The 23,046-nt window shown below is 38.6% G+C and overlaps 1 protein-coding gene across 1 annotated transcript; it reads left to right on the top strand.

Moving 5' to 3' along the window:
• The first annotated feature begins 12 nt into the window (after positions 1 to 12).
• RAB3GAP1 (RAB3 GTPase activating protein catalytic subunit 1) lies at positions 13 to 23,007 on the top strand. The gene is made up of 24 exons (XM_035556158.2): positions 13 to 129; positions 232 to 287; positions 1,571 to 1,646; positions 3,059 to 3,191; positions 3,451 to 3,529; positions 4,202 to 4,321; positions 4,906 to 5,071; positions 5,875 to 5,974; positions 8,448 to 8,529; positions 9,270 to 9,338; positions 9,791 to 9,864; positions 10,390 to 10,482; positions 11,835 to 12,004; positions 12,212 to 12,310; positions 12,621 to 12,793; positions 13,762 to 13,816; positions 14,101 to 14,478; positions 14,840 to 14,977; positions 16,316 to 16,543; positions 17,044 to 17,140; positions 17,228 to 17,331; positions 17,433 to 17,548; positions 18,722 to 18,824; positions 21,760 to 23,007. The coding sequence occupies exons 1-24, from the start codon at positions 112 to 114 to the stop codon at positions 22,000 to 22,002; spliced, it is 2,970 nt and encodes a 989-aa protein (XP_035412051.1). The 5' UTR covers positions 13 to 111; the 3' UTR covers positions 22,003 to 23,007.
• Positions 23,008 to 23,046: the final 39 nt, after the last annotated feature.

Genomic DNA, 23,046 nt, shown 5'->3' on the forward strand with positions numbered 1-23,046 from the left:
GCAAAGCGAGCCGGGGCGGCCCCGTGAGGAGGCGAGGAGCGGGCGGCCCGCCCGGCGCCGCCTTCCCGTCAGCGGCAGCACGCAGGGCAGGGGGTTGGGCAGCGTCGCAAAATGGCGGCGGACAGTGAGGTGAGTGTTAGCCCCGTGGTCCCTTCTCTTCCCTTTCCTCCTCTCCTGTCGGTGCCCAGCCACTGCCTCCCCGCTCACTGCCTGCCCGCTCTCTCCCCGCAGCCCGAGTCGGAGGTGTTCGAGATCACGGACTTCACCACCGCCTCCGAGTGGGAGCGGTACGTGCTGCTGCCGGGACCGGGGGACGGGGGCTGCGCGGCTCCTGCCGGGGCTCGGGGGGGCTCTGAGGGCTGGCAGGTGCCGCCGGGACCGTTCGGCTCCTTCGCTGCCCGGCCGCCTTTCTGGCGGCGTCGGGCGCAGTTTTTCCAAGTTTTCAGCTACTCCGTGGCCTTGTTGTTGTTGTTAGTTGAACTTAGGCGGCCCCAGAAGGTGTCTGTGCCCCATCATCATGGGGGGAAGAGGTTCCTGGTGAGCGCTGCTGCCCCTGTCAACAGGTTAACGCTGCGCCAGGGGCAGGGGGACGGGGACAGTGTGCCTGCTGGCGGTGCTGCTCGGCAGGCTAAGAGGATCCAGCCAAGCCCTTTCTGAGCTTAGCGAAAGATCTGGTTTAATGTCTATTTGAAGAGGATGGGAATAAACATCTAGAAGAGCTCTGTGGGTTTTTATGTTATATTAATAATGTAGTCATCTCAGATGAAGCTCTCAAAAGTTAGAAGAACAATGTACAAGAAAATTTAAGGTGAAGATTGCTCTTGCATTCATAATGTACTATTTCATAGAAATCCTGGAATCATTAAGGTTGGAAAAGGCCTCCAGGATCATCTGGTCCAACCATCACCCTACTACCAACATCACCCACTAAACCGTGTTCCTAAAAACCATATCCAACTTTTCCTTGAACACCCCCAGGGACGGTGATACCACCACCTCCCTGGGCAACCCGTCCCAATGCCTGACTGCTCTTTCTGAGTAGAAATATCTCGTAATTTCCAACCTGAATCTCCCCTGGCGCAACTTGAGGCCATTCCCTCTAGTCCTACCAGTAATTATGTGCGAGAAGAGACTGACCTCCGTTTCTTAAAATGTCTATATCAGTGATAATGACTATGACAGAAGCAGACAAAGATTTTAAGCGCTGTCTTTAAATCTGAATTTCAATTACAATTATGTGTCAAATGTTTATTCTTTCTGTCAACAGTAAAATAAGGGTGTATTTTCTTAAAAACCAATATTCTGCAGTACCAGACAAAAATAAACACGATACTGTAATCACTCAAAGCATGTTCATAGCAATTGCTAAAAATAACTATAATCTGCAGTGTAAACATAGAAGTACCACTTTATTCATACAAGGAAGTACTTCTGTTCCTGTTGTGATAGTTGGTGTTTTTTTAAAGTATTCTGTAGTAGGACAACATATCACCTGCTTTAGGGAGCTGAATTATGGTGCAAGATGAATGAGACTTCAGGAAATACTAATGATTTTTCCCCTCCCTGCTAGATTCATCTCAAAAATAGAAGAAGTATTGAATGACTGGAAACTTATTGGGATTTCTTCAGGCAAACCTCTAGAAAAGGTCAGTTGCTGCTTCCAGATGTTCTATTAGAATTATTAATATCAGTAGCAGTCCACATGGAGATGTTTACATGTGCTCTCATTTACGTAAGTGTGGCAGATAATGATTTATATTGGGAATTTCACTTGTAAAACTGGCTACTGGATGAACAAGTGCTGTAAGTCTATTGGTGGGTTGTCTGGAAAATGGGCAATTTCCCTGATAAATCTGAATCTTCATGTAGGGCCTTGATTTTTTTATTTTTGTTTGTTTGTTTTTGTTTTTTCACTGCCAGTTTTCAGTCTGGAAATATTGTTCAAGCTGTTTGAAATTCTCAAGGAGTTTCTTTTTGCCTGACCTCCCTCGTGCCTTCATCACACCTCACGTACTTATGGTTGAGGTTTGCATTGTGTTTCTGTTGATTCAGTACATTTCATAGATCAGAGAGAAGTTTTTTTTTTTTTAACCCCAAAGTCTAGTTAGTCTTTGTGGTGCTTCTTCAGTCTTGTAAAACATATAAAAAATTACTGAGTTCTTCTGCATACTAGAATATTTAAATACATAAATAGAATATGCATATCATTGTGAATAAATTTAGCTGTTTAGGATTGAATGGTTGCCATGTTTCCAGGAGAGTTTTATGATTCTTAATTTTAGTCATGCTACAAAGTATTCAGGATTAATATTTAAGGCTGACAACTAGTCAACCTTAGACAATTATTTTATCCTTCAGTGTATTCCTACATGTTTTGTTTTCTAGACCAGACCTTTCTTCTTGCTTTCCAGTGAGAATATGGTCTTTACAAATATGCTCTTTGTCCAAGTTGCTTAGCTTGAGTAGCAGCTGTAAAATTCTGTACAGTGCTGTTTATTTTTTTCCCCCTTATATATCCTCGTATGTAGTATTGTTGTTTAAAATTTGATTATCCTCACAGAAGTTTTGCAGGTTTTAGATACGTAATCATTTATCAGTAAAAGCATGTTCCAAGTAAATATTAAAGAAGCATTTGTTTAGAGTGGTGGGGTTGACAGGTATAGATAAAATCTGAGGTGGGAAGCTTCTGTCTTTGGGCAAAGTAGAGGGTACATATGCTTAAGATGTGTAGTTTCTGTCATGTGAAGGGAAATATTTGCCTCTTTATTGCCTTATAAATCTCAAGAATTTGTGGGGGACAAGATTTCCTTAAAACAAACATGATTATTAGTAATGTAGATTTTAACATTCAGATACCTTTAGTATGAAGTGTTTTGAGAATCATCTTTATGTATCTTTAAACCATGCCTTGCTATGTAGAATAAAATGGTAGTAGAAAAAGGTGGACAAATGTTATAGATTGTTTAGGCAGTATATTTTGTAAGGTTCATGAATGTTAACCTAAATTTATGTGATGAAGCACTAGCTTTGTGTTTGTTTGTTTGTTTTAAATCTATAGGGTGTATATACCACAGGAGCATGGGAAGAGAAATCAGATGAAATTTCATTTGCAGACTTCAAATTCTCAGTTACCCATCATTATCTTGCACAAGAACCCAGTGACAGAGATGGGAAAGAAGAACCTGCAGAAGGTAGCTTATAGTTCTCTTTTGTGTCTGAATTATGTCACTGGCATACGGATATGACAAGACAATTTCAAAATGTGGAATTCATAGTGCGTTGATTTGAATCTGTGTGAAATTTTGAGGTGTCTGATGGGTGGGATCTGACATCTCTGATTTTAGTGTTTTACATTGAACAAATGCTAAAGAATTTGCAAACTGCTAAAGAAGTAAACTGTAAGTTAGCTGAATGGATGCTGATGCTCTTATGTATCAATTTGTTTTGCAGATGCCCTTCCTTTGCCTATGCAGGACTTGTTGTGCATGAACAATGACTTTCCTCCTAGAGCTCACTGTCTGGTAAGATGGTATGTATGCTGCCTCTCTTCTTCCCTAAAACAAGTAAACATAGCAATTGAAAAATCTTTGGTGGCACAATCATTTGTATTTTTTTTCCATCCAGCGTTAAAGCTTAAGGAAAATGGTTCTTTGTATGGGATGCAGTAAAGGGCTGAAAAAAAACAAAAACCCAAACCATAGTCTTTTCAAAATATTTTTTTCTGAATTCGTAGACTAATCAGGCTTTAATGTATGTGATATTTAGATGGATTCTCAAAAACAAAGCTTTAGCACCTTAAGAGGGGAAAAAACTGCAGTAACAACCAAATACTTCTTAATAAAGCAAATCTGTAGCAGATTACTGTATTCTTCAAGAGATTGTATTAAAGTATAAATAATTACAGTTATTATTAACTTAAGTAATAAACTCAGGACTGATAGATCTGGAAATCTTCACGTTACTTTAATAGTGTTTGAATGCTCTTGAATGCCTGTAGTTACTGATTTGAGAATCTGCAGTGCTACATATCCAGTCGCTTCTTGACCTCGCTGAAAGAGGGACTCACGTCCAAATAACAGCTTCACAGCTTGTTGGTGGCAATTCTGTTATTCAGATTATAATACTTCTACCAATTGTGTGTTTCAGCTGGTTTACTAGAAAATAGAAACATCATGCTTTTTTTCTTCTCGCCCCCTCCAAGGTATGGCTTACGGGAGTTCGTGGTTATTGCTCCGGCTGCAAATAACGATGCAGTTCTTAGTGAATCCAAATGTAACCTTCTGCTGAGTTCTGTTTCTATTGCATTGGGCAACACCGGCTGGTAAGTGAAAGCCTAAACTTTTTAGTACGTCAAGATGAAACTACTATACTTCTCTTTTGAGGAAAAAGTATTAATTTATTAGTGAATTACATTCCGAGTTTGTTGTATTTGCACCATAATATTTAAAAAAAAAAAAAAAAAAGATTAAAAAACAGTCTTCCCATGGTAACTATAAAATGATTGATTCGGTATGTTGTTTATATTCATTGTTATTTAAAAACCTCAAAGTCTTTAAAAACTGATGCAAGTTGTTCGAATAATTGGCATACAGAGCATAAACTCTGTAAGAAGCTTTCTTATCTGTGTGGTAACAGTAACTTTATCATATTCCTCAAAAGTATTTAGACTAAAAATGAACTGAAGTCATTGATAAGCCTTCGTGTTTGTGTTTACGACACAACAATTTGTTAGGCATTCCATGTAATGGTGAAGTCAATATTTTTCTATGATTCATATTAAGCATTTTGAGCTGTGTTCCACTAAGAAAATGTATTCTAAAAATATGATATGTAACATTTTTTTAGCTAGTTTAAAAGACTATGAGATAGCACGACATTTTAAATAACCTGAAATATATTTTATAGTCAGGTACCGTTATTTGTACAAATACATCAGAAATGGCGACGAATGTATGTTGGAGAATGTCAAGGTCCAGGAGTTCAAACTGACTTTGAAATGGTTCATCTTCGCAAAGTGCCAAATCAGTACACACATTTATCGGGATTACTGGATATCTTCAAGTCCAAGATCGTAAGTGCATCCGTATGTGTACACCTGATACTAAGAATAATTCTATTAACTGGTTGCTGTACATTCAGTTCTGTCTTCTAGGGATTTGTTTTGTAAGGGTAAGACTCACACTGCCAATACCAACAATCTCCTTCCAGTTATTGCCACTCTGTATCTAGTAGTAGAAAGTAAAAATTTATATGTTTCCGTACTCACTTGTATTGCATTCTTCCATTCTTTATTTTCCACAGGGCTTGTGAAAGAATGTTTCTATTTTGCAGTTTACTTGTAATAAGTCTCTCAATCTCCCTCAAGCAAACTCTATCCTCTTTCTGAAACTCTATGCCTCTCTCTGAAGGAGAGAGGAAGGTTGGGGTGCAGTTTTTCTTCTGATATTTTGTAGTTCATGCACCCAACCAATAAATTAAGAGGGAAGAAAAACATGATGGAAATCTGAGGAGTCTAAGTGGACTTTTATAGAGGAGCATGGGGGACTGCAACACTTCACAACTGATACTGGTAGTCAGCAATCTCATCAAAACACTGAGAGAAGTTTTTATTGAAAACCTAACTTATTCTGGATTAGAGTTACTTGTGAATAACCAGTTAAATGGAGCATGTAAATGTTGCATGGGTTTTAGAAAGCTTATATGCTTAGTTTTGCAATGAGTGTCTTGTTGAGCAAAAACTTTATTAGTAATTCTTGCGGTGTTGCAGTTCAGATAAAATTAGCTATAATACAAACTGTCATAACTTAGGTTCTGTTCAAGGATATTGTAGAGGATGTATTCTTTACACTTAATTTTTCCTTTAATATTTTCAAGGGATGCCCATTAACGCCACTGCCTCCAGTTAGCATGGCCATTCGGCTTACATACGTGCTTCAAGACTGGCAACAGTATTTCTGGCCGCAGCAGCCACCAGGTGGGAGTTTTGTGTCCACAGAATAACTTGTCTTAAGATGAACAATTAGTCAATGCTAAAGAAAATGTTTGTGTATCTTGCCAGAGGAATTAAACGTTGTTTCTGCATTACTACAAAAGGCTTTAGTTACAACTCCCTGTGATGAGCTAGCAAATTTAAAGCTCCTCTGAAATCGTGAGTTAGAAATATACTTTTTTTTTCATTAGCGTTCAGAGATACAGTTTGTGATGCTTCTAAAACTGTAGTGTCTGTTCGAAGAGAAGCAGGTGACTGTCCATAGATCTGTAAAGAATTCTGCCCTGGGTTCCACAAGGAAATGATTGGATTCAAGTTTTGATAGATGCTAATACTTCACACTAGTATTGGGTGATTATTTCAATAAAATAACTGATTTTAGTGCTTCACTATTTATCTTTTTATCTCTACTAACAATGGAAAAGGAGATAACTTTTCTATGTTCATTTGAACTTTGGATTTAAAAAGTCCACCGTGTTAAGTAAGCTAAGTAGTTGATACATTTTTTTCGTGCAGGAAAAAGTGCTGATCAAGCTTTTTACTATAGGAGGTCTTAGGAAAGGAAAGAAGAAAAGTAATGTGTAGTCTTAAATCTAAAGTACATATACCAGACTTGATAAGTTTATGCAACAGTAATGCTCTTTAGAAAAATCTGTGCTAGTTTACTGGTTTGGTAATCTCACAGTGAACTCTTACATGCTTGCTTGGCGGTAACATTTTCTTGGGCTTCAAGGATTTGCTCTTAACAGACCTATTCATATAGAGGTAGCATCAGGAAATAAATTATAAACTTCTTCTGGCTCAAAGTTAAGCAAATCTATAGGAAAAAGGTAGGTTAGTTCGTTCTCAACAGGCGTTTTCATTAGTAACGTGGTATTTTAGGCACAAGGTGGTAGAGCAATTAAAAGGCCCAAGTTCTATTCTTAGCTTGGTAGTAGGTTTGCATAACAGGATGAAGTATTTAGGGCGTACTTAGAGGGACAGAACCTGTATGACGTTAGTCTGGTTGCTAATTATTTGACTTTTGTTTACTTAAAAAACAAACAGCAACAAAAAAACCCTTACACTATTCACAGATGCACAGATGTGTTTTGAAGAAATGTGTAGCAAAGTTTATCTTGTGTGCTTTATATTTGAGGAGTGTGGAAAATAACTTTAAAGAAAATCCTCTTCTGTAGGGTCAGAGCAAATCATTGTTTTTTTTTAGTAGTAATTCTCTTTGTAGGTAAACCAAGCTTGTCAAAACGACTTGTGAAGCTAGTTCTACAGATTTTCTTTTTTATTATTTCTGCAGACACAGAAATTATTATTCTCAGTAGTCTTTCTGTGTGTTGCTATAGTTATTCAGCAAGTTTAGGATCCCTTTTTTAACATGAATGAATTATACTACTCTGGTCATGTCTCTTGCTTTAAGTAGTTTGAATAAACTCTACTCTTCTAGAAGTTTCTGGATAAAGAACCAGGAGTGACATAGTGTATTGCAGAAACTGGAGACAAACAACATTTTTACTGCTGTTGCCACATGCAGTTGTGGTTATATTTTCATTGTGAATAACTAGACCAGGAATTTATTGCCCTCAACCACTCAATTAGCTATTCTCAAATAAAGCCAAAGAATTTAAATATGTACTTTATCTTCTCTGAAGAAGAAAGTTGGAGAAATAACTTAATGAATTTGTTCAAATACTTTGTTCTAATTCCTCTGTTGTTTTGTATGCAAACAGTTTATCAGATGCATTTGAAATTAAGGATCAGAGGTTGTAATAACATTATTATAATGTCATTACAACACGTTATTACCCATTTAAATTTTTGATTGGGAAAGAGTGTCAGTGTTTGTTTTGTCTTTAAAATGTATAACATGGGAAGTGGTTGGGGATGCTGGGAGGCATCTTTAGCTTTTTTTTTTTGTGTGTGGTAAAAGGAATCCCCCACATCATTGGGTTAAGTCTTTAACTGCAGCAGACATAACAAACTCTTTCCATAAAATTTTCAAACAACGTTTTCAAAGTAGTTCGTTTCTCGCTCCTGCAGAGTTGGATTTTCCAGTCTCCCTTTTCTGCACAGAACTGATCTCTTGCCTAAATTGTCATAATTGTCTCTTGCCTAAATTGTCATTTCATGACAAATTTGTGTCTATTTGTTCTGTGTGGACATAGACTCTTTAAGGATGCCTTTATAGCTGTCATCTGTTCCTGCATAAATGGAATAACCTTTGCTCAACACAAGTGACAAGAGTTTTATCGGTGGTTTTTATTGTCCAGTTTCAAGATTAATTCCTAGTTTCTGCTGGAAACAACTACTTTGGCTTTGCGCTAGTATTACATCTTCATATCTCCGTAACCTTAGCTGTTCAGCGTGTTTCTGATGAGCCTACATACTGTGGTCTTTTTCCTATGAAATTAAAATGATACGCTTCTTAAAATACCCTGCAAATTCTGTATTGATCTGTCTTCAGATATAGATGCACTAGTTGGGGGAGAAGTTGGAGGTCTTGAGTTTGGGAAGTTACCGTTTGGTGCCTGTGAGGACCCTATTAGGTAAGATAAGAGTTAAAAAACCTGTTTTTTTTAACCTCCTTAGTGGAGGACTTAAATGTATGTTATTTGAAATCTGAGCTTTGCCTGCATCTCACTTACTATGTCACTAATAGAAGGTTTTGTTATTCAAGTACGTGCTCTAATAGCAAATAATACCATTTACGAAGCTGTGTAATGATATTCGGAGTCCTGGCTCATTAAATGTTTCACCATAAACTTTTAGAGTACTCAATTTGTCTCTGAAATTATTATGTTGAAGTGTACCTTAACTGGAGATAAACCTTAAAAATGATGTACTTTCATGCAGCGGTTCGGCTTGTTCTTTTCTTGTACTATGACATTTGTGGGAAACTTAAAATGAGAGGGTCTGTTAACTGGGTTGTTATAATCCCTCTAATGCCCTCTTCTGAATGCCCATCACCACTCAGCAAATCAAGGAGTCATTTAATGTATTAGTGTTTAATGCTGTAGGAAATTTATGAGAATTTTTCTTTTGTCTATACTGGGATACCTAGGATATAATGGAGAGGAGCGTTGAAAGAGTCCTGTGTGCCAGCTACCGCTAAGGTTCAGTGTAATACTGGGTGACATGCTTTAGAATAACCTTACAACATATACAGCGAGGAAAACATGCACACTTCTGGACTTAGCTGCAAAATATGTATAGGAATTTAAATATGAACTGTCATGTGTGTCAAGGTCTTAACTGTGATCGAGTCTTAAATCTTGTTCTGTTTCAGTGAGCTCCACTTGGCTACCACGTGGCCTCACCTAACAGAAGGTATAATTGTCGACAATGATGTTTACTCGTAAGTATTTTGCCTGAACTGTAAATACCTACCTGTGTACTGTCTTGTTAACTACTGCATTTTAGTTACCCCATTCACATGTTTTTTATTAAGCTTTCTAAAGAGTAGGAACAATATATACTGATATTTCAGAAAGGAAAAAAATAATTGCGGTCTACTGATTTAATTAATGCAGAAATGAGTTTTCAACATTATGTAAAATTACTGTATTTTAAAGTGTACTAAAGTTGAGCTGTATTCTTCTTACACTTCTTATTCATGTTAAATATGTAGGTGGAACAAGGACTCTTGCTTGCACGTCATAATGTTTGTCATATTCTTCTGTGTAATGTAGTGTATGTTATAGCTTCCTGGCTATGACATTCCATTTGTTAAGAATTTGATACTCATCTCTTGCATACCTATGGTGACAGAATTACCTTTTTTTTTCTATTTTTTTTTTTAATTTTTAGCGACCTGGATCCTATTCAAGCACCGCAGTGGTCTGTGAGAATCAGAAAAGCAGATAATCCTCAGTGTCTATTGGGTAAGATGCCTGAATTCCCAATCTGCTGTGTTTTTTAGGCTATTAAGTCTTGAGTTTAAAATCGGATGTTTGATTACCCTGATGACCTCTGTTTCCTCACTCCCCTCATTTCTTTGAGTGAACTATATTATGGGCTTCTTTTTCCAAGAAAACAAGCTTTCATTAAGCACTATGTGTGTATATCAATTTCTTTAGTTGGATCAATCTGTCTGTGACAGGACTGATAAGCCTGGAGAACTGTACTATTGCCCATCCTGGCCTTTGAGCTTGTGGAGGAGAGGTGTGAAGAAATGGATTAAACTGCATGCAGGACTGTGCTGTGGAGGGGTGGCTGATAGCTGTTCAGCTGTGTGTTTTCTGAAGCTTTAATTATGTGGTTTAAGGATGTTTGTGCTTCAGAATAGATTATCATGTTCTTTCAGACTAAGAGAAAATTTACCATCCTTCAAGAATTACTTTGAGATTTAGTTTATTGTTCAATGAGATTTGAATTGTAGTGGTTCAGAAACTTTGTTTCTCTTACAGGTGACTTTCTTAATGAATTCTTCAAGCTTTGTCGTCGGAAGGAGTCAACTGATGAGATACTTGGAAGGTCTGCTTTTGAAGAGGATGGAAAAGGTAACACTAAAATCTTGGTGACTTGTGTTTGATATTTAGATGTTTCACAGATTTTGCCTTTCTTACCCCCCTTTTCCTGACTTCAGATTCTTTAGCCTTTTTTACTTCTTACTCTTAGACATTTTCTGGAACACTTCTAGGAGTTTTCCGGTCAGTGCTGCCTGGTACCATTTCTCAAGAATTCTTGGCAAGCCTAGCTGCCAAAGTCCCCAAGGACAAATTCCTGTGTTACAGTTGTTTTTTTTAATCGGAGAGCTAGACTAGACATTGTACTAGTATGTACAGGAGTTGTTTTTGACTATCACTTTGTGGTTTTGTATTTTCTTAACTTTTTTCTACCTTTTGAAGTACCATATTCTGTATTTTTAACAGCCAGTTTAAAGAGCCTTTAAACTGTTTGAGAGTCTTTGCTGACCTCCTCTCCATTTTAAGGGCCGTTCGTACTCTTACTGAAAGAGGAATAGAAGTGCAATGAAGCTAAAACCAAAATTAACAGACCAACAGGTCAAACTTTATCCTAAAAATGTAGATGCTGACATCTTTTTGATGTCCCTGACTCTTGCTTTCATTTTCCTTACTTTTCATGTTGGAATGGAGCTTGAGGGAGCTCAAGAGCAAAAAACGGGCTAGCTAGTTAGCTTAAAAAGGTGTTAGACTGCATAGGGTACATATTACTTCTAGTGCTTGACATAGTCTCTTTAGCTCTCCTTCTCTAATCTCCTTAAAACATTTGCCAAGATGAGGTTTTCCAGGCTGATGTAATTATTCACTTAAATTTGTTTTAATTCTTTCTAACAATGTAATTCATTTTATTAAAAAAAGTTCCAAAGTTTACCAGCAACAATGTTGTCTGGAAAAATCATCTTGTTTACCTGGAGACTCTAGAACAGAATATGCATAGACCACGTATGGTCATATATAGTGGTTAAAACTGGATCTACGTAAGGCTAATCTAAAGCTTCAGCATACATTTGAATAGTCTTTAACTTCAACGTATTCTCTTTTTGCTGTGTGTAAATGAGGTTTAAACACTGGCTTTGTAGCAGGCTTTTTGCGGATACACTGCCTGTCATTGTCTGCAAGTATGCAGTATTTGCAGCAGGTGGCAGGCACTACCTGCAGCCAACCCAGTCTAGTCTTCCTTCAGAAAATAAATCAAGGCGGTTGGTCTGTGACTCCTGGTTGTGCTGTATGTCTTTGTGGCTAAGAACAGTGAGTATCGAGGACCAAACATGACAATACAAGGGTACAGAGTGTTAAAAATCAATACAAGATGCGCAGACTGAATATGACACGCGAACTTTTAAGAGCTGTTTCTTTCTTTTTTTTTTTTCCTTTTTCTAATGTTGCAGAGGCTGCTGATATTACTCATGCTTTGTCGAAGCTCACAGAGCCAGCACCTGTTCCAATCCATAAATTATCAGTCACAAATATGGTTCACAGTGCCAAGAAAAAGATTCGCAAACACAGAGGTGTAGATGAATCGCCTTTGAACAATGAAGTTCTGAACACTATTCTTCTGGTAAGTGAGCTACCCATGCACACTAGATTCATAAAAAAAAAACATATTTCCTGCTTGTGCTGATACATCTGGTTTATAGCAGAATTGTAATTAAAAAAGAGTTTCTGATGTCAGTTCCGTTATTTAAATTGCTTTGGTCAGCTTCTTGAAACACAGCCTAAGTTGTTACTGGTGCAAGTTTGAATTTTTTTTTTTTGTTTCTTCAAGTTCTTATTTCCTGATGCTGCTGAAAAGCTTGCAGATGGAGTTGAAAGTGGAACTAGCCCTTCAACTGGGAACAATCCTCCTCCAGAGAATGAAGATTATGTGAGTTTTACTGACTGATACTTGAGAAAGAGAATGCACGATTTTTAGTGCGCGTTAATACAGACTTTGCTGTGGTTGCCTTCTAATAGGTAATCTTACCTCTGTGGAATCTCCAAGTAGAAAATAGTGAATGTTTGTTGGTGGTCTTTTTCTTTATTTATTTTTTTCTTTCCAAAGGCTCATTTTTGGTACCTTGTAGGCTTAAAGCATTAATTAGCCACTTGTATTGACAAACAGGACACAGATTGGATGGTTTTGGAGAAACTGCCGTTGGTTCTACATTTCTTGCTTTCTTGTATTTCTTGTGTAGAATCTCTTCAGTCAGTTTAAATCTGCTCCTTCTGATAGTCTGACGTACAAACTAGCTTTATGTCTTTGTATGATAAACTTCTACCACGGAGGAGTAAAAGGAGTGGCACATCTTTGGCAAGAATTTGTGTTAGAAATGCGCTACAGATGGGAGAACAACTACCTTATTCCAGGGTAAGTTTTTTTTGTTGTTGTGGCTTTGTCATAGAAAATCTTGTTTCAGGAACAGAGCAAGTTCACTATGACTTTGAAATATGCCAATATTTATATTTATTTATTTGTTTGCTTTCAAATGCTATCTTCCATTTTTACTACCTTTCTTCCCTAAAGCAAGAAAGGCAAGAGAGGTGAGGAAGTGTCTGTGCCCTCCATTGATCTTCAAGATACCTGGAAGAAGCTCAAATTAAAGATTATATGAAGGAGGAAAAAGAAGCTTATGCAAATGCTTAGCTACCAGTCTATCATGAGATAGAAACGAAGGAGGCGATATAATCTGAAATACCTTTTCTTTGTGGTGTAGTTTTGCCACTTTTCCAAGGAAGCATATCCAAATTCCTGCTGGTATAGTAGCCTTTTGGGGCAGTTAATGCTGTCTCACCTATCCAGACTCTTCCAAGTTAGGTCTGCTCTAGCAGAGCTTGTTGCAGACCAAATGAAGGGCTCTGTCAGGAGCAGGTATAAGTGTAGAGCAAATGTATCAGTTCCTTTTTATTTTTTTGTGGGTTGGACTGGCTGCTTATTCATTCGTTTGTACTTTGAAATGGGTACGCTAACAAATAAAATGGAATGTGAACTGCTTTAAAGTGAGGTCAAAGGTGCTTAATTTGTTGCTTGAAAACAGTTACTCTTTTAACATCCAAACAGAAGATTGACAGGAAATGCAGAAGGTCTCTGTTTTGTACTGCTATGAATGATCTCTGAGCTTCAGCTACGATCTCTAGGAAATAAACGTAGTTTAAATTCTGGGCTTGTTCAATCATAACTTGTCTTCTGATACCACAGAAGAGCCGCATAGTTGGACTGGTGGGAGCGGGTTCAGTATGGCTCTTTGTCCCTTTCTTGGGTTTCATATGATTTAAGACCGTGTGTGTGTGAAAGATTCAACTTCACAAATGATAATAGTTACTTCTACCTTTTGTTAGATTAGCTAATGGCCCTCCAGATCTGAGATGCTGTTTACTGCATCAGAAGCTTCAGGTAAATATCCCAAATTTAAGAATGATTTTTCTCCTAGGGAAACAGTCAAAATCGTAACCATTATTAGCTAAATATGTCAGTTTTGTAGATTTAGTTGTCCTTGTATTATTTGGGTCTGGACTTCTTTTCTTGGGAAAATCTTTGTTATAGCACCAATTCAATGGAATTAGTAACTTTTGGAGTTTTAAGAGATTATTAGTGACTCTCCAAGTACTCTGTGGCATTGTTTCTGTAAGAGAAGTAATTGCTAAGCACTTGTTGTTGTTTTTCCTTTAACTTGTTAGATGTTAAATTGTTGCATTGAAAGAAAGAAAGCAAGAGATGAGGGGAAAAGGGGGAGCGTGTCAGATCGTTCACCTGGTGGTTCTTCTGGTGATGCTGGAAAAGGAGCAGACCACTCTGGAGATAACTCAAAGGAGACTGATAAGGAAAAAGAAGTTGGCAAGTCTTGGGAATCATGGAGTGACAGTGAAGAAGAATTTTTTGAATGTCTAAGTGACACAGAAGATCTGAAAGGAAATGGGCAGGAAAATGGAAAGAAAGGAGGAGCCAAAGAGGGCAGCAAAGAGCCTGTGAACTTAAAACCAGAAGGTCGACTGCATCCTCATGGAAAGCTGACACTGCTGCACCCAGGAGAACCTCTCTACATCCCGATAACACAGGTTAGGTGGCCAGAGATGAGCTTGGTGTGCAATGTGAGACTCATGCAGTATGAGTCATACTTAGGGTTGTGAAATTGTATATAGCTCGAAGGTTAAAGATTTATTTGTTCTTAAAATTGCTGAGTATTTTTGCCTGAAGACCTTGTTTTCCGTTTTTAAAACTTGGTGAGGCTGTTTAAAGTGAAATCTCACATGCTCTTTGTTTTATTTAAGAGTGAGTCTCCTTACAAATTTCACTCAGACCAACTTTTTTTTCCCCTTTTAAACCAAGAACTAAATTGTCTTGGCTACCTTACATTTTCCTTAGTAAGGGCTAAGAGTAGGAGAACTACTTGTAAGCTTGCCTTTTTCTGTGCTACAGGAACCAGCACCCATGACTGAAGATTTGTTGGAAGAACAGTCTGAGGTGCTGGCAAAACTAGGGACCTCGGCAGAAGGTGCACATCTTCGAGCACGCATGCAGAGTGCCTGCTTGCTCTCGGATATGGAGTCATTTAAGGTAGTACTACTTGAAGTCTGTGAGACTGTTTTCCTCTTAATTAAATTACTCCTCTTGCTTGTGTTGGACAAGTGTGAAGGTTTTCATGACAAATTTTATTGTTTTCCCTCCACAAAACAGTTTCAAAACAGTTTAAAGCTGATAATAAAAACCTGTTGAGAAAACTGAATGCTTTAGAACCTATGTTTATCCAGTCGATTATAATGTAATGTTCCAGTAAATTTGTACAAAGTCAGACTTGTGTGGCTGTCTCTAGGAGGGGGAAAAATGCATTCAGTTGATATTGGGAATTAAAACTCAGGATAGGCTGTACAAAAGTGTCAGAAGAAAATTGAGCATCAGTGTTCTCAGTCAAAATTGTGTGCCTTTCTCCCACCATCTTGTAAGGATAAAAGGTAAAGGTGTGGAAAACAAAATAATTAACTTCCACAAGTCTGTATTTGGAATTTGGGGGAGAGATGGACATAACCCTCCTACTAAATAACAAAACATCCTCAACTGTATTTGAAGTTAAGTTATCACTATTTAAAAGTTCTGTACAGCTGTTCGTTAAATTGGGATTGGACTAGCTGTGGTTTTGAGTAACTCGTTTCATTTCTTGGCTGAATTCTGTAGAGGGAGCTAAGAGCATGTACACTGTTTTTAACAAAGGATTTCTAAACTCTAAAAGGATTTGAGATTCTGTCATGAAATATGTATGTGTGTGTGCATGCATACGTTGCAGTGTTGCTGTGTAATAAAAGGATGCAGGTGCACTGTACAGTCAGACTATTTACAACATCAGTATCAATTTATTCACAGTCATCCTTATCATATTAGATAGATGTAGCAGTTTTATTTCTGTGCTGCAAGTGATCTTAAACCTTGAAGTAGAGTTATAGAACCATGGTTTGAAAGGGAAGTGCACTTCCCGTAGGTACCTTGCATAGATGGCTGGATTTACTTTTTGTTCTGGTGTAAGCTTATACGTGAAAATTAATATTTATTGCATTTATGAAGCACCAGATGGAAGCTTGACTTAACAGTGAAATTTTGAGCTTGCGTGAAGTAACTGGTGAATGTACTGGATTTGGGGAATAAGAGGAAGGTTTATTTTTTGCTGGTGTGGGTTCCACACACAATTGCTGCTTTCCTGCTGCCGTTTTCTTGGTTTGCAGTTACTTTCTCCCCTCACCCAGGTCTCTTTCCTACTGTACAGCTTGACCGCAAGCAGAACTCTCAAGAGTTCCTGGCTTGTAGCCTGTGCTCCGCCCTGTAAACGACATTTGCCTTCCTACCCAGGTTATGACATTTTTGTAGGATTCTTCAGGTACAAATTTTATCTCATTTTCTTTCCAGGCAGCTAATCCTGGCTGTTGTCTGGAGGACTTTGTGAGGTGGTACTCCCCTCGGGATTACATTGAAGAGGAAGTGGTTGATGAAAAGGGGAATGTGGTAATTAAAGGTGAGCTGAGTGCCCGAATGAAGATCCCTAGCAACATGTGGGTAGAGGCCTGGGAGACAGCAAAACCAGTCCCAGCACGGAGGCAGAAGAGACTCTTCGATGACACCAGAGAAGCAGAGAAGGTAAAAATTCTGTGGCTAGTGATAGTCTGATCTGTAATGCTTGTACAGATCTTCAAGCGGCCCTTTCTTCTTCTTCCAACAAGATTTGAACTATATCCTTTGAGTAATTCAGCTGTTCTGTAAATGGCTTAGGGTTAATCAGAAGTCCTTGTTGCCATACAACAGTGTGTTTGAAATCTAAAATCTAAAATAGTGTGTGTAATGTAGCTTTACAAGCAGTATTACTTAGGTACTTCTTTGAATTATTAGTAAATAAAACAGATCTTTATCTGCATTTACGTGTTAGGAAACTAAATAGTGATTATTTTAGTTTCATTCTAACTTGCTGGGACTGTAAGCAACCACTGAGGAGTCGAGTAACATCTACCTATTGAGTCCTGTCTTGCAATGATACTCCCTTCTTGTAACTTCTTTAATGTAGGTGCTCATCTTTTGTGCTTAAACCTTATCTTTGAGAAGAAGTTTCGAGCACTAATGTATTCAATTTTCTAACGTTTTAGGTGCTTCATTACCTTGCAGTTCAGAAACCAGCTGACCTTGCAAGACATCTCTTGTCTTGCATCATCCATGCAGCTGTACTCAAGGTAAAGGAAGAAGGTAAATAATGTTTAATAAATTATTAAGATATTTTAGGTTGAACACTGATGCGATAATGAGAACTTGCTTTTCTTTTTCTCCTAATAGAAGTACTAGAAGATATATCTTCAGTTAAGAAGATTATTAAACAGATAATATCCCATTCCAGTAAAGTTCTACGATTTCCAAATCCAGAGGACAAGAAGCTGGAAGTAAGACTTATATTGGCCAGAGCTGAAAACTTGACAGATGTGTACACTGTTCGTGGGAGTGCTAAAATAACATCTTTTTTGTTTTTATTAAACTCCTGCAGGAAATCATTGCTCAGATTATGAGTGTGGAAGCTATCATTGCCAGGGCCAGATCTTTGAAAGCAAAATTTGGAGTAGAGAAATGTGAAAATGAGGAGGAGAAGGAAGATCTGCAAAGGTGACTAATTTTCTTCCCTTTTTCTTCTGATGCCCTTTTTTTAGGAGTTTCAAAATTTAGGATATAAGAAAGTGGTGATAATAAAGAGATACTGAGGAATCATACTTAATAGCTGTAAAAATTCAGTGTCCATGTTCCCATGCTACCGAGATGTGATTTATGGGTACCCTGTATGCCCGTCAAAGTAACCATCTCTTTAAAAGCGTGTGATATAGATTATTTCAATGGAATTTGTTTTCTGTTGATGGTACTGGAGATTTCATTATTTTTGTGTTAAGTGAAAGGTGCACATGATCAACTTTGTTGCAATATATGTAAAAATGGAAGGACAAGGAATTTAGTGTTTTCTATAACTAATACGGAATGAAATGCTGCCCAAAGTTGCATTTTCTCATTCCACTCTCCGTACTAATTTTAAATGTATTATTGAGGAACCATATGAATGAAAAGTGACAAAACATGTTTCATTGCATCTGACTGCTGTCAGAATATTTACTTTTTGCTTAAGCAGAGGAACATGGAGGGCAGCGGAGCTCTCCCTGGGCTGCAGCCTCCTTCTGGCCACATCCACCTGCTCCTTACAGTTTACACATCTTCCTTAGGAGCCTGGCTGCCACATGAAGTAACGGAAGGCAGCAGGTCCTTTCGGGGGTGACCTGCAGTCTAGGGGTTGGTTGGCCTGCTGCTGGAGTTACAACACAATCAGCTGCATAATCTGCCTTTCCCAACCTCATCTGGGAGGCTGCTTTGTTCTGCTCAGTTCTAGCCTCCTTCTGTGGGAAAACAGCTGCTTAGCATGAGAGGAGGAGCAGTGAAGTAGGGGGCAGCATAGAAGGCTGAGGGCTGGAGGCCTAGGCTAAAGGGAAAGGAGTGAAGGGATGAAAAGGCAGTGATGGTGTTTGTGTGATGCTGGGAAATGTCATTTGTTTTCCTTGGATTTTTTCAACAGAGGACTGTGTCTGCCAGTTCTCACTGTGCTAATAATGCTAGGTGGAGGTCTCCTCACGGGAAACAACGCTGCTTTTAGATTAGAAAATGCAATAATGCAATAAGCAAGATATATATATATATATATATATATATATATATATATACACACACACACATACACACACACATATATATAATTATATTTTTCTTTTTTTTTTTTTTTTCAATAATTTGTACTGTCAGATTTGTAAACTGCCTCCTGGAGCAGCCAGAAGTGTCTGTTCTTGGTGCAGGAAGAGGACCTGCTGGCAGCGTTATTCACAAGCTGTTTGTGAATGCCCAGAGGGTAAGAGAGAGTTCTTGACTGCTTTGCTGATGCTTCTGGTTCAAATGGTTTGAGGCAGTGGCTTAACATGTGATGGCGATTTATTTTGTCTACATGTGCATGTATTTTTATAAATGTGATTGAAGAGGGTGGGTTTTTTGTGTGATGTTCAACGTGATTTTAGCCATAACAGAACCTCATGAGACAAAAGAAGAGATGACCTGGGATGTGAAACCTTGAAGGAAGTTGATAGGTGTGCCATTCAGTGTTTGATGTACTTAAAATGGTGACATCAGTAATGCAACTCTAGCACAAATTTCTGCTTTATTCAATTTGCACAATATATGCAACTTCACAGCAAGAAGAATGGAGTGTGTTAATGGTTTCACAAAGGAATGTAGGAATGCATGTTCTAATGTTTAACACTTTAGAAGGAGGAACTCTTTAGACTGAGGCTTATATTTGGAATACTTTGTTGGATGGAAATTCATGTGCTTAGGAAGAGCTCCTTGCTTTTCCAGTACAACTCTACATTTACTTTACTTATTGCCAGTGTTGCAACTGGTTTCTTGAAACCTTTCCGTGGCCTATATTGTTATAAATAATCCCTTCTTCTCGTAAGCAGTGTTTTTAATAACTAGCTTGGTAAGTATTGATTTCCAGACTTCTTGGACTGCACTCAGCTTACAGTTTCTCTCAGAATTTCACCTATTCATAGCATCAAATGACCTAATTAAAATTTAACTGCATTGCTAATAACAAAGTGGCATAATGTTACAGACACCTTAAAGCCTGAAATCCTGTTTGGACATCACTGCCGTTTAAAAAAAAAAAAAAAAAAAATTAAGGTGCAGATGCTTTTAATAATAATCTGTATATTTTGCAACTCAACATAAAAAGGACCATTCTGAAAACAGCCCCTGGTTATTCTGAGAAATGAAAATCGGAACATTTGGTTTACCTTTAGGAGAACTTGAGTCTGTAGCATACAAATCTCAGCGTATAAGGCAGCTTGATTTACCAGCTTCCCTTTAAAGCTTAAGATTGTGTTCTGTAAGCATATGCAAGTGTATGTACTTGCCTTTTTAGTAATGTGGTATTATGTTTTTAAAGTTGAGTACAAGCTTGTAACATTAATAATCGATAAAGGTTTTTGTAATGTCTATGGGTTTGTTTGTTTTGAACCATCAGTAACTGAAGCTAGCTTACGGACACCTCTCACTAGTCACTGTTAAGACTTCTTAGTGGGATGAGAGCGCACTTGCTACAGAAAACCCTCACGTTTAATCTGCCATGAATTATTTTGATAGAGAGCTGTTTGGTAAATAGAAGTTGAATGACTTTTTTGTTCATTACCTTTTGATTCTGGACTCTTCTCTGAGTTGTGTAAAATGTCTTGTTATATTCTCAAGCTTTCTCAGGAAAATTATGATAGCAAACGCATGTTCTTGGAAGTAGAGTGCATGATATCTCTTAAACCTACAGTCTCCTTCTAACCTCTTGAAAGTCATCTCTGACTTGCCTTTGTTTCTATCTTTCATCATTGGTTCTTTTCTCATCCTTTTTCAAGCTGACTGAATCTTCTGATGAGGTAACCAACTTTGTCCCTCATTTCCCACTCATCTTCCCTAGTTGCATAGAGCTGAACCTTTTGGTAGATATAGCACAACAGCCTGACGTGGTTTATACTGTTGTTGACATATTAAGTGTAAAAATAATTTTGTGTTTCCAGAATGGTTTTTCCTTATTCACAGACTTTTTTTAGAGCCTAACAGAAAGTGGAGAAAAAAAAATTATGAGCAAAACAAAGAAAACCAGCCCACCCACAAACCTTTCTTCCAGTGAATACTAATATTTTCTGATGCTGAAATACGTAGCCTTACCTTCATACTCATCTCTGTTACTGTCACTGTTTTTTGCTTATTAAACAGCCAGATGTTTTGGGGGAGGTATTGATGTGATGGATGGTACAACATGGTGGATGTCACAGTCCAGATACCACCAAAACTATTGAGATAGCAATGCTTATTAACACTACTGAAACTTTTGGACAAAGGTACGGAGGGGTTGGGAGGGAGAACCAGGAAAACTTGTGAAGAAGTGTAGCAAAGGGAACATCCTCTCTGTTGGTTTCTTTAAACTGTTCTTGTACGAACAACTGGCACTTACCCCTGGTGACTTACCCTCTGTCACTGGCTGCAGAGCTGGGTCCCTGCTCCTGAGGACTGGGGGGGAGAGAGGTTTGGAAGCAGTGTGGATGTGAGGGTCCTCCTGGGGGTTCTTCCATGTTCTTGAGTTGGGGACAGCTAAACACAGACCCTGTTAGGGTGTTGGTGTGTATGCATGTAATTAGGAAATGTCTTTTGGGCTGGCTGAGGAGCAGCCAGGAGCTGGAGCACGCTGGTCATTCTTCCAGTGTTCAGACTCTAGTGCTGCTGCTACTGACTCTGAGGCAAGGGGTAGTGACGGAGGTTGCCCAGCGGTCCATGTGCTCTGTGATGTACCCTCAGTAAGCTGCTCTTTGGCCACGAAGGGCATGTATGGAAGTAGTATGCTGTTTAAAAGGCAGGTAGCTTTTGGTCAAGACTCCAGGATGTTTGCTGATTGCTTTTAAAAGGAGGCTGGCTTGGCCGTGCCTCAGCTCCACGAGGAGCTGAGGCTGGAGCCCTGACCGAGAAGGGGCCGTTTTGTCTGGTGAAAACGGTTGCTTCACGCTTGTCAAAAAACAGGGAGTTTAGTCTAGCCTGAGCTTTATCATCCGCATACGAAGGTTCTTCCATTTGACCGTGCGCAGTTTATTTCTTGACATCCCATTAGTGTCTTGCACTGTGTACATGTAAAGCCTTCTGATGTGTTACCATTTCTAATCTTCCTCTTTTTCTCTTATGAATTATTTTCTGAATCCCACTTTTGATAAACAGCTCGCCCTGCAATTATACTTCTGCTTTTATTTAAGGTTTCTGCAATGCCTCCACTTGATGAAGAACTGAGGAGATCAGGTTCATCAGATGAGCGACGACTCAACACGGGCGCCGTTTCAGACTTCCCACCACCCACGGGGCGGGAGGTTATTTTGCGCACAACTGTCCCCCGCCCCGCACCCTACTCAAAACCATTGCCCCAGCGCATGTACAGTGTGCTTACAAAAGAAGATTTTCGACTTGCAGGTGCCTTTTCAGCAGACACGACGTTCTTCTGATGTAACTAGCTGTGGTAGCTTGTGTCTTCACAAGTAGAATGCTATTCATTTTCCTTCAGGGAAGTTAACACTTAGATTTACCAGCTTGTGGTGAGGAGAAAGCACGGTTGTCATTAATGATGGAGAGGAGCAGTCCCAAGGACAGAGCAGATCTTATGGCTGGGAAGAATGCCCGCAGCAACTCTGTCTTGGAGGTTTGGCATGGACACGCAAGTAGTTTTATTCAGACCTTTGGGGCAGAAAGTTCAGCTTCTCCCCTCTGTCCCAAGGGAGCAAGTGTTGTTGCATTGGCTTGTTTAATAATGGACGTTAATAGGCTGTATGCAAATACTTCGTGTTGAAATTTATGCAGAAAATGCTGCTTTACAGTTCTTAATCAGACATGGTAAAATGATATTAGCTTACTTAAAGTGATGTGCAAACATGAAGTAATTTGTATTTATTGCTAATCACAAATACTGAGCTCAGTATTTTTTAGTTAATCACTATGTTGCAAATACTTCTGAAATTCCCTTGATTTTTTTGAAGTGTACAGTACATTCTAGTTCATGCTTACCTCTCCCAGCACTGCAGTAGTTGTCCAAAAGCGATCTTGTCTTGGATGCTCCTCCTAAACATAACTAAGGATATTTTGGGCTATTAGCTACCGTACCCCTAATAGCTGTAAGTGGATCACTTACGTTGGGATACTTTATATCCTTCTCTGCATGCAAGGGCCAAAGCTGTATGTAAATTACATGTACAGAGGTGTTTTACTGTAGGCAACGTACTGATAGTTAGAGCCCATTTGAATGCATCCTGTCTTTAACCTGATGTGATGACACAATTCTATCACATGCTGTAACCTAACCCCGTTGAATATCATGCAGACACTATGACGTGTATGTGCCAATGCTGCTCTACAGTGATCCTAGTGTGTTTTAATCAGTCAGATCAGAGTTACTTTATAAAGCGAACTGTAAGAACAACAGTGTTGTCATTAATAAATCTTGACTTATTATTGGCTCTCGACTTCTTCAGGTAATAGTGATGGTTTTGTCAAAA

The sequence above is a fragment of the Cygnus atratus genome, chromosome 6, assembly GCF_013377495.2.
Source record: "Cygnus atratus isolate AKBS03 ecotype Queensland, Australia chromosome 6, CAtr_DNAZoo_HiC_assembly, whole genome shotgun sequence".
Lineage (NCBI taxonomy): Eukaryota > Metazoa > Chordata > Aves > Anseriformes > Anatidae > Cygnus > Cygnus atratus.

Coding starts and splice junctions, on each gene's coding strand:
- RAB3GAP1 (XM_035556158.2), top strand. Junction 12,311..12,620: donor CTCCAGAGAATGAAGATTAT/GTGAGTTTTACT, acceptor TTTCTTGTGTAG/AATCTCTTCAGTCAGTTTAA. Junction 13,817..14,100: donor TACTGCATCAGAAGCTTCAG/GTAAATATCCCA, acceptor TTAACTTGTTAG/ATGTTAAATTGTTGCATTGA.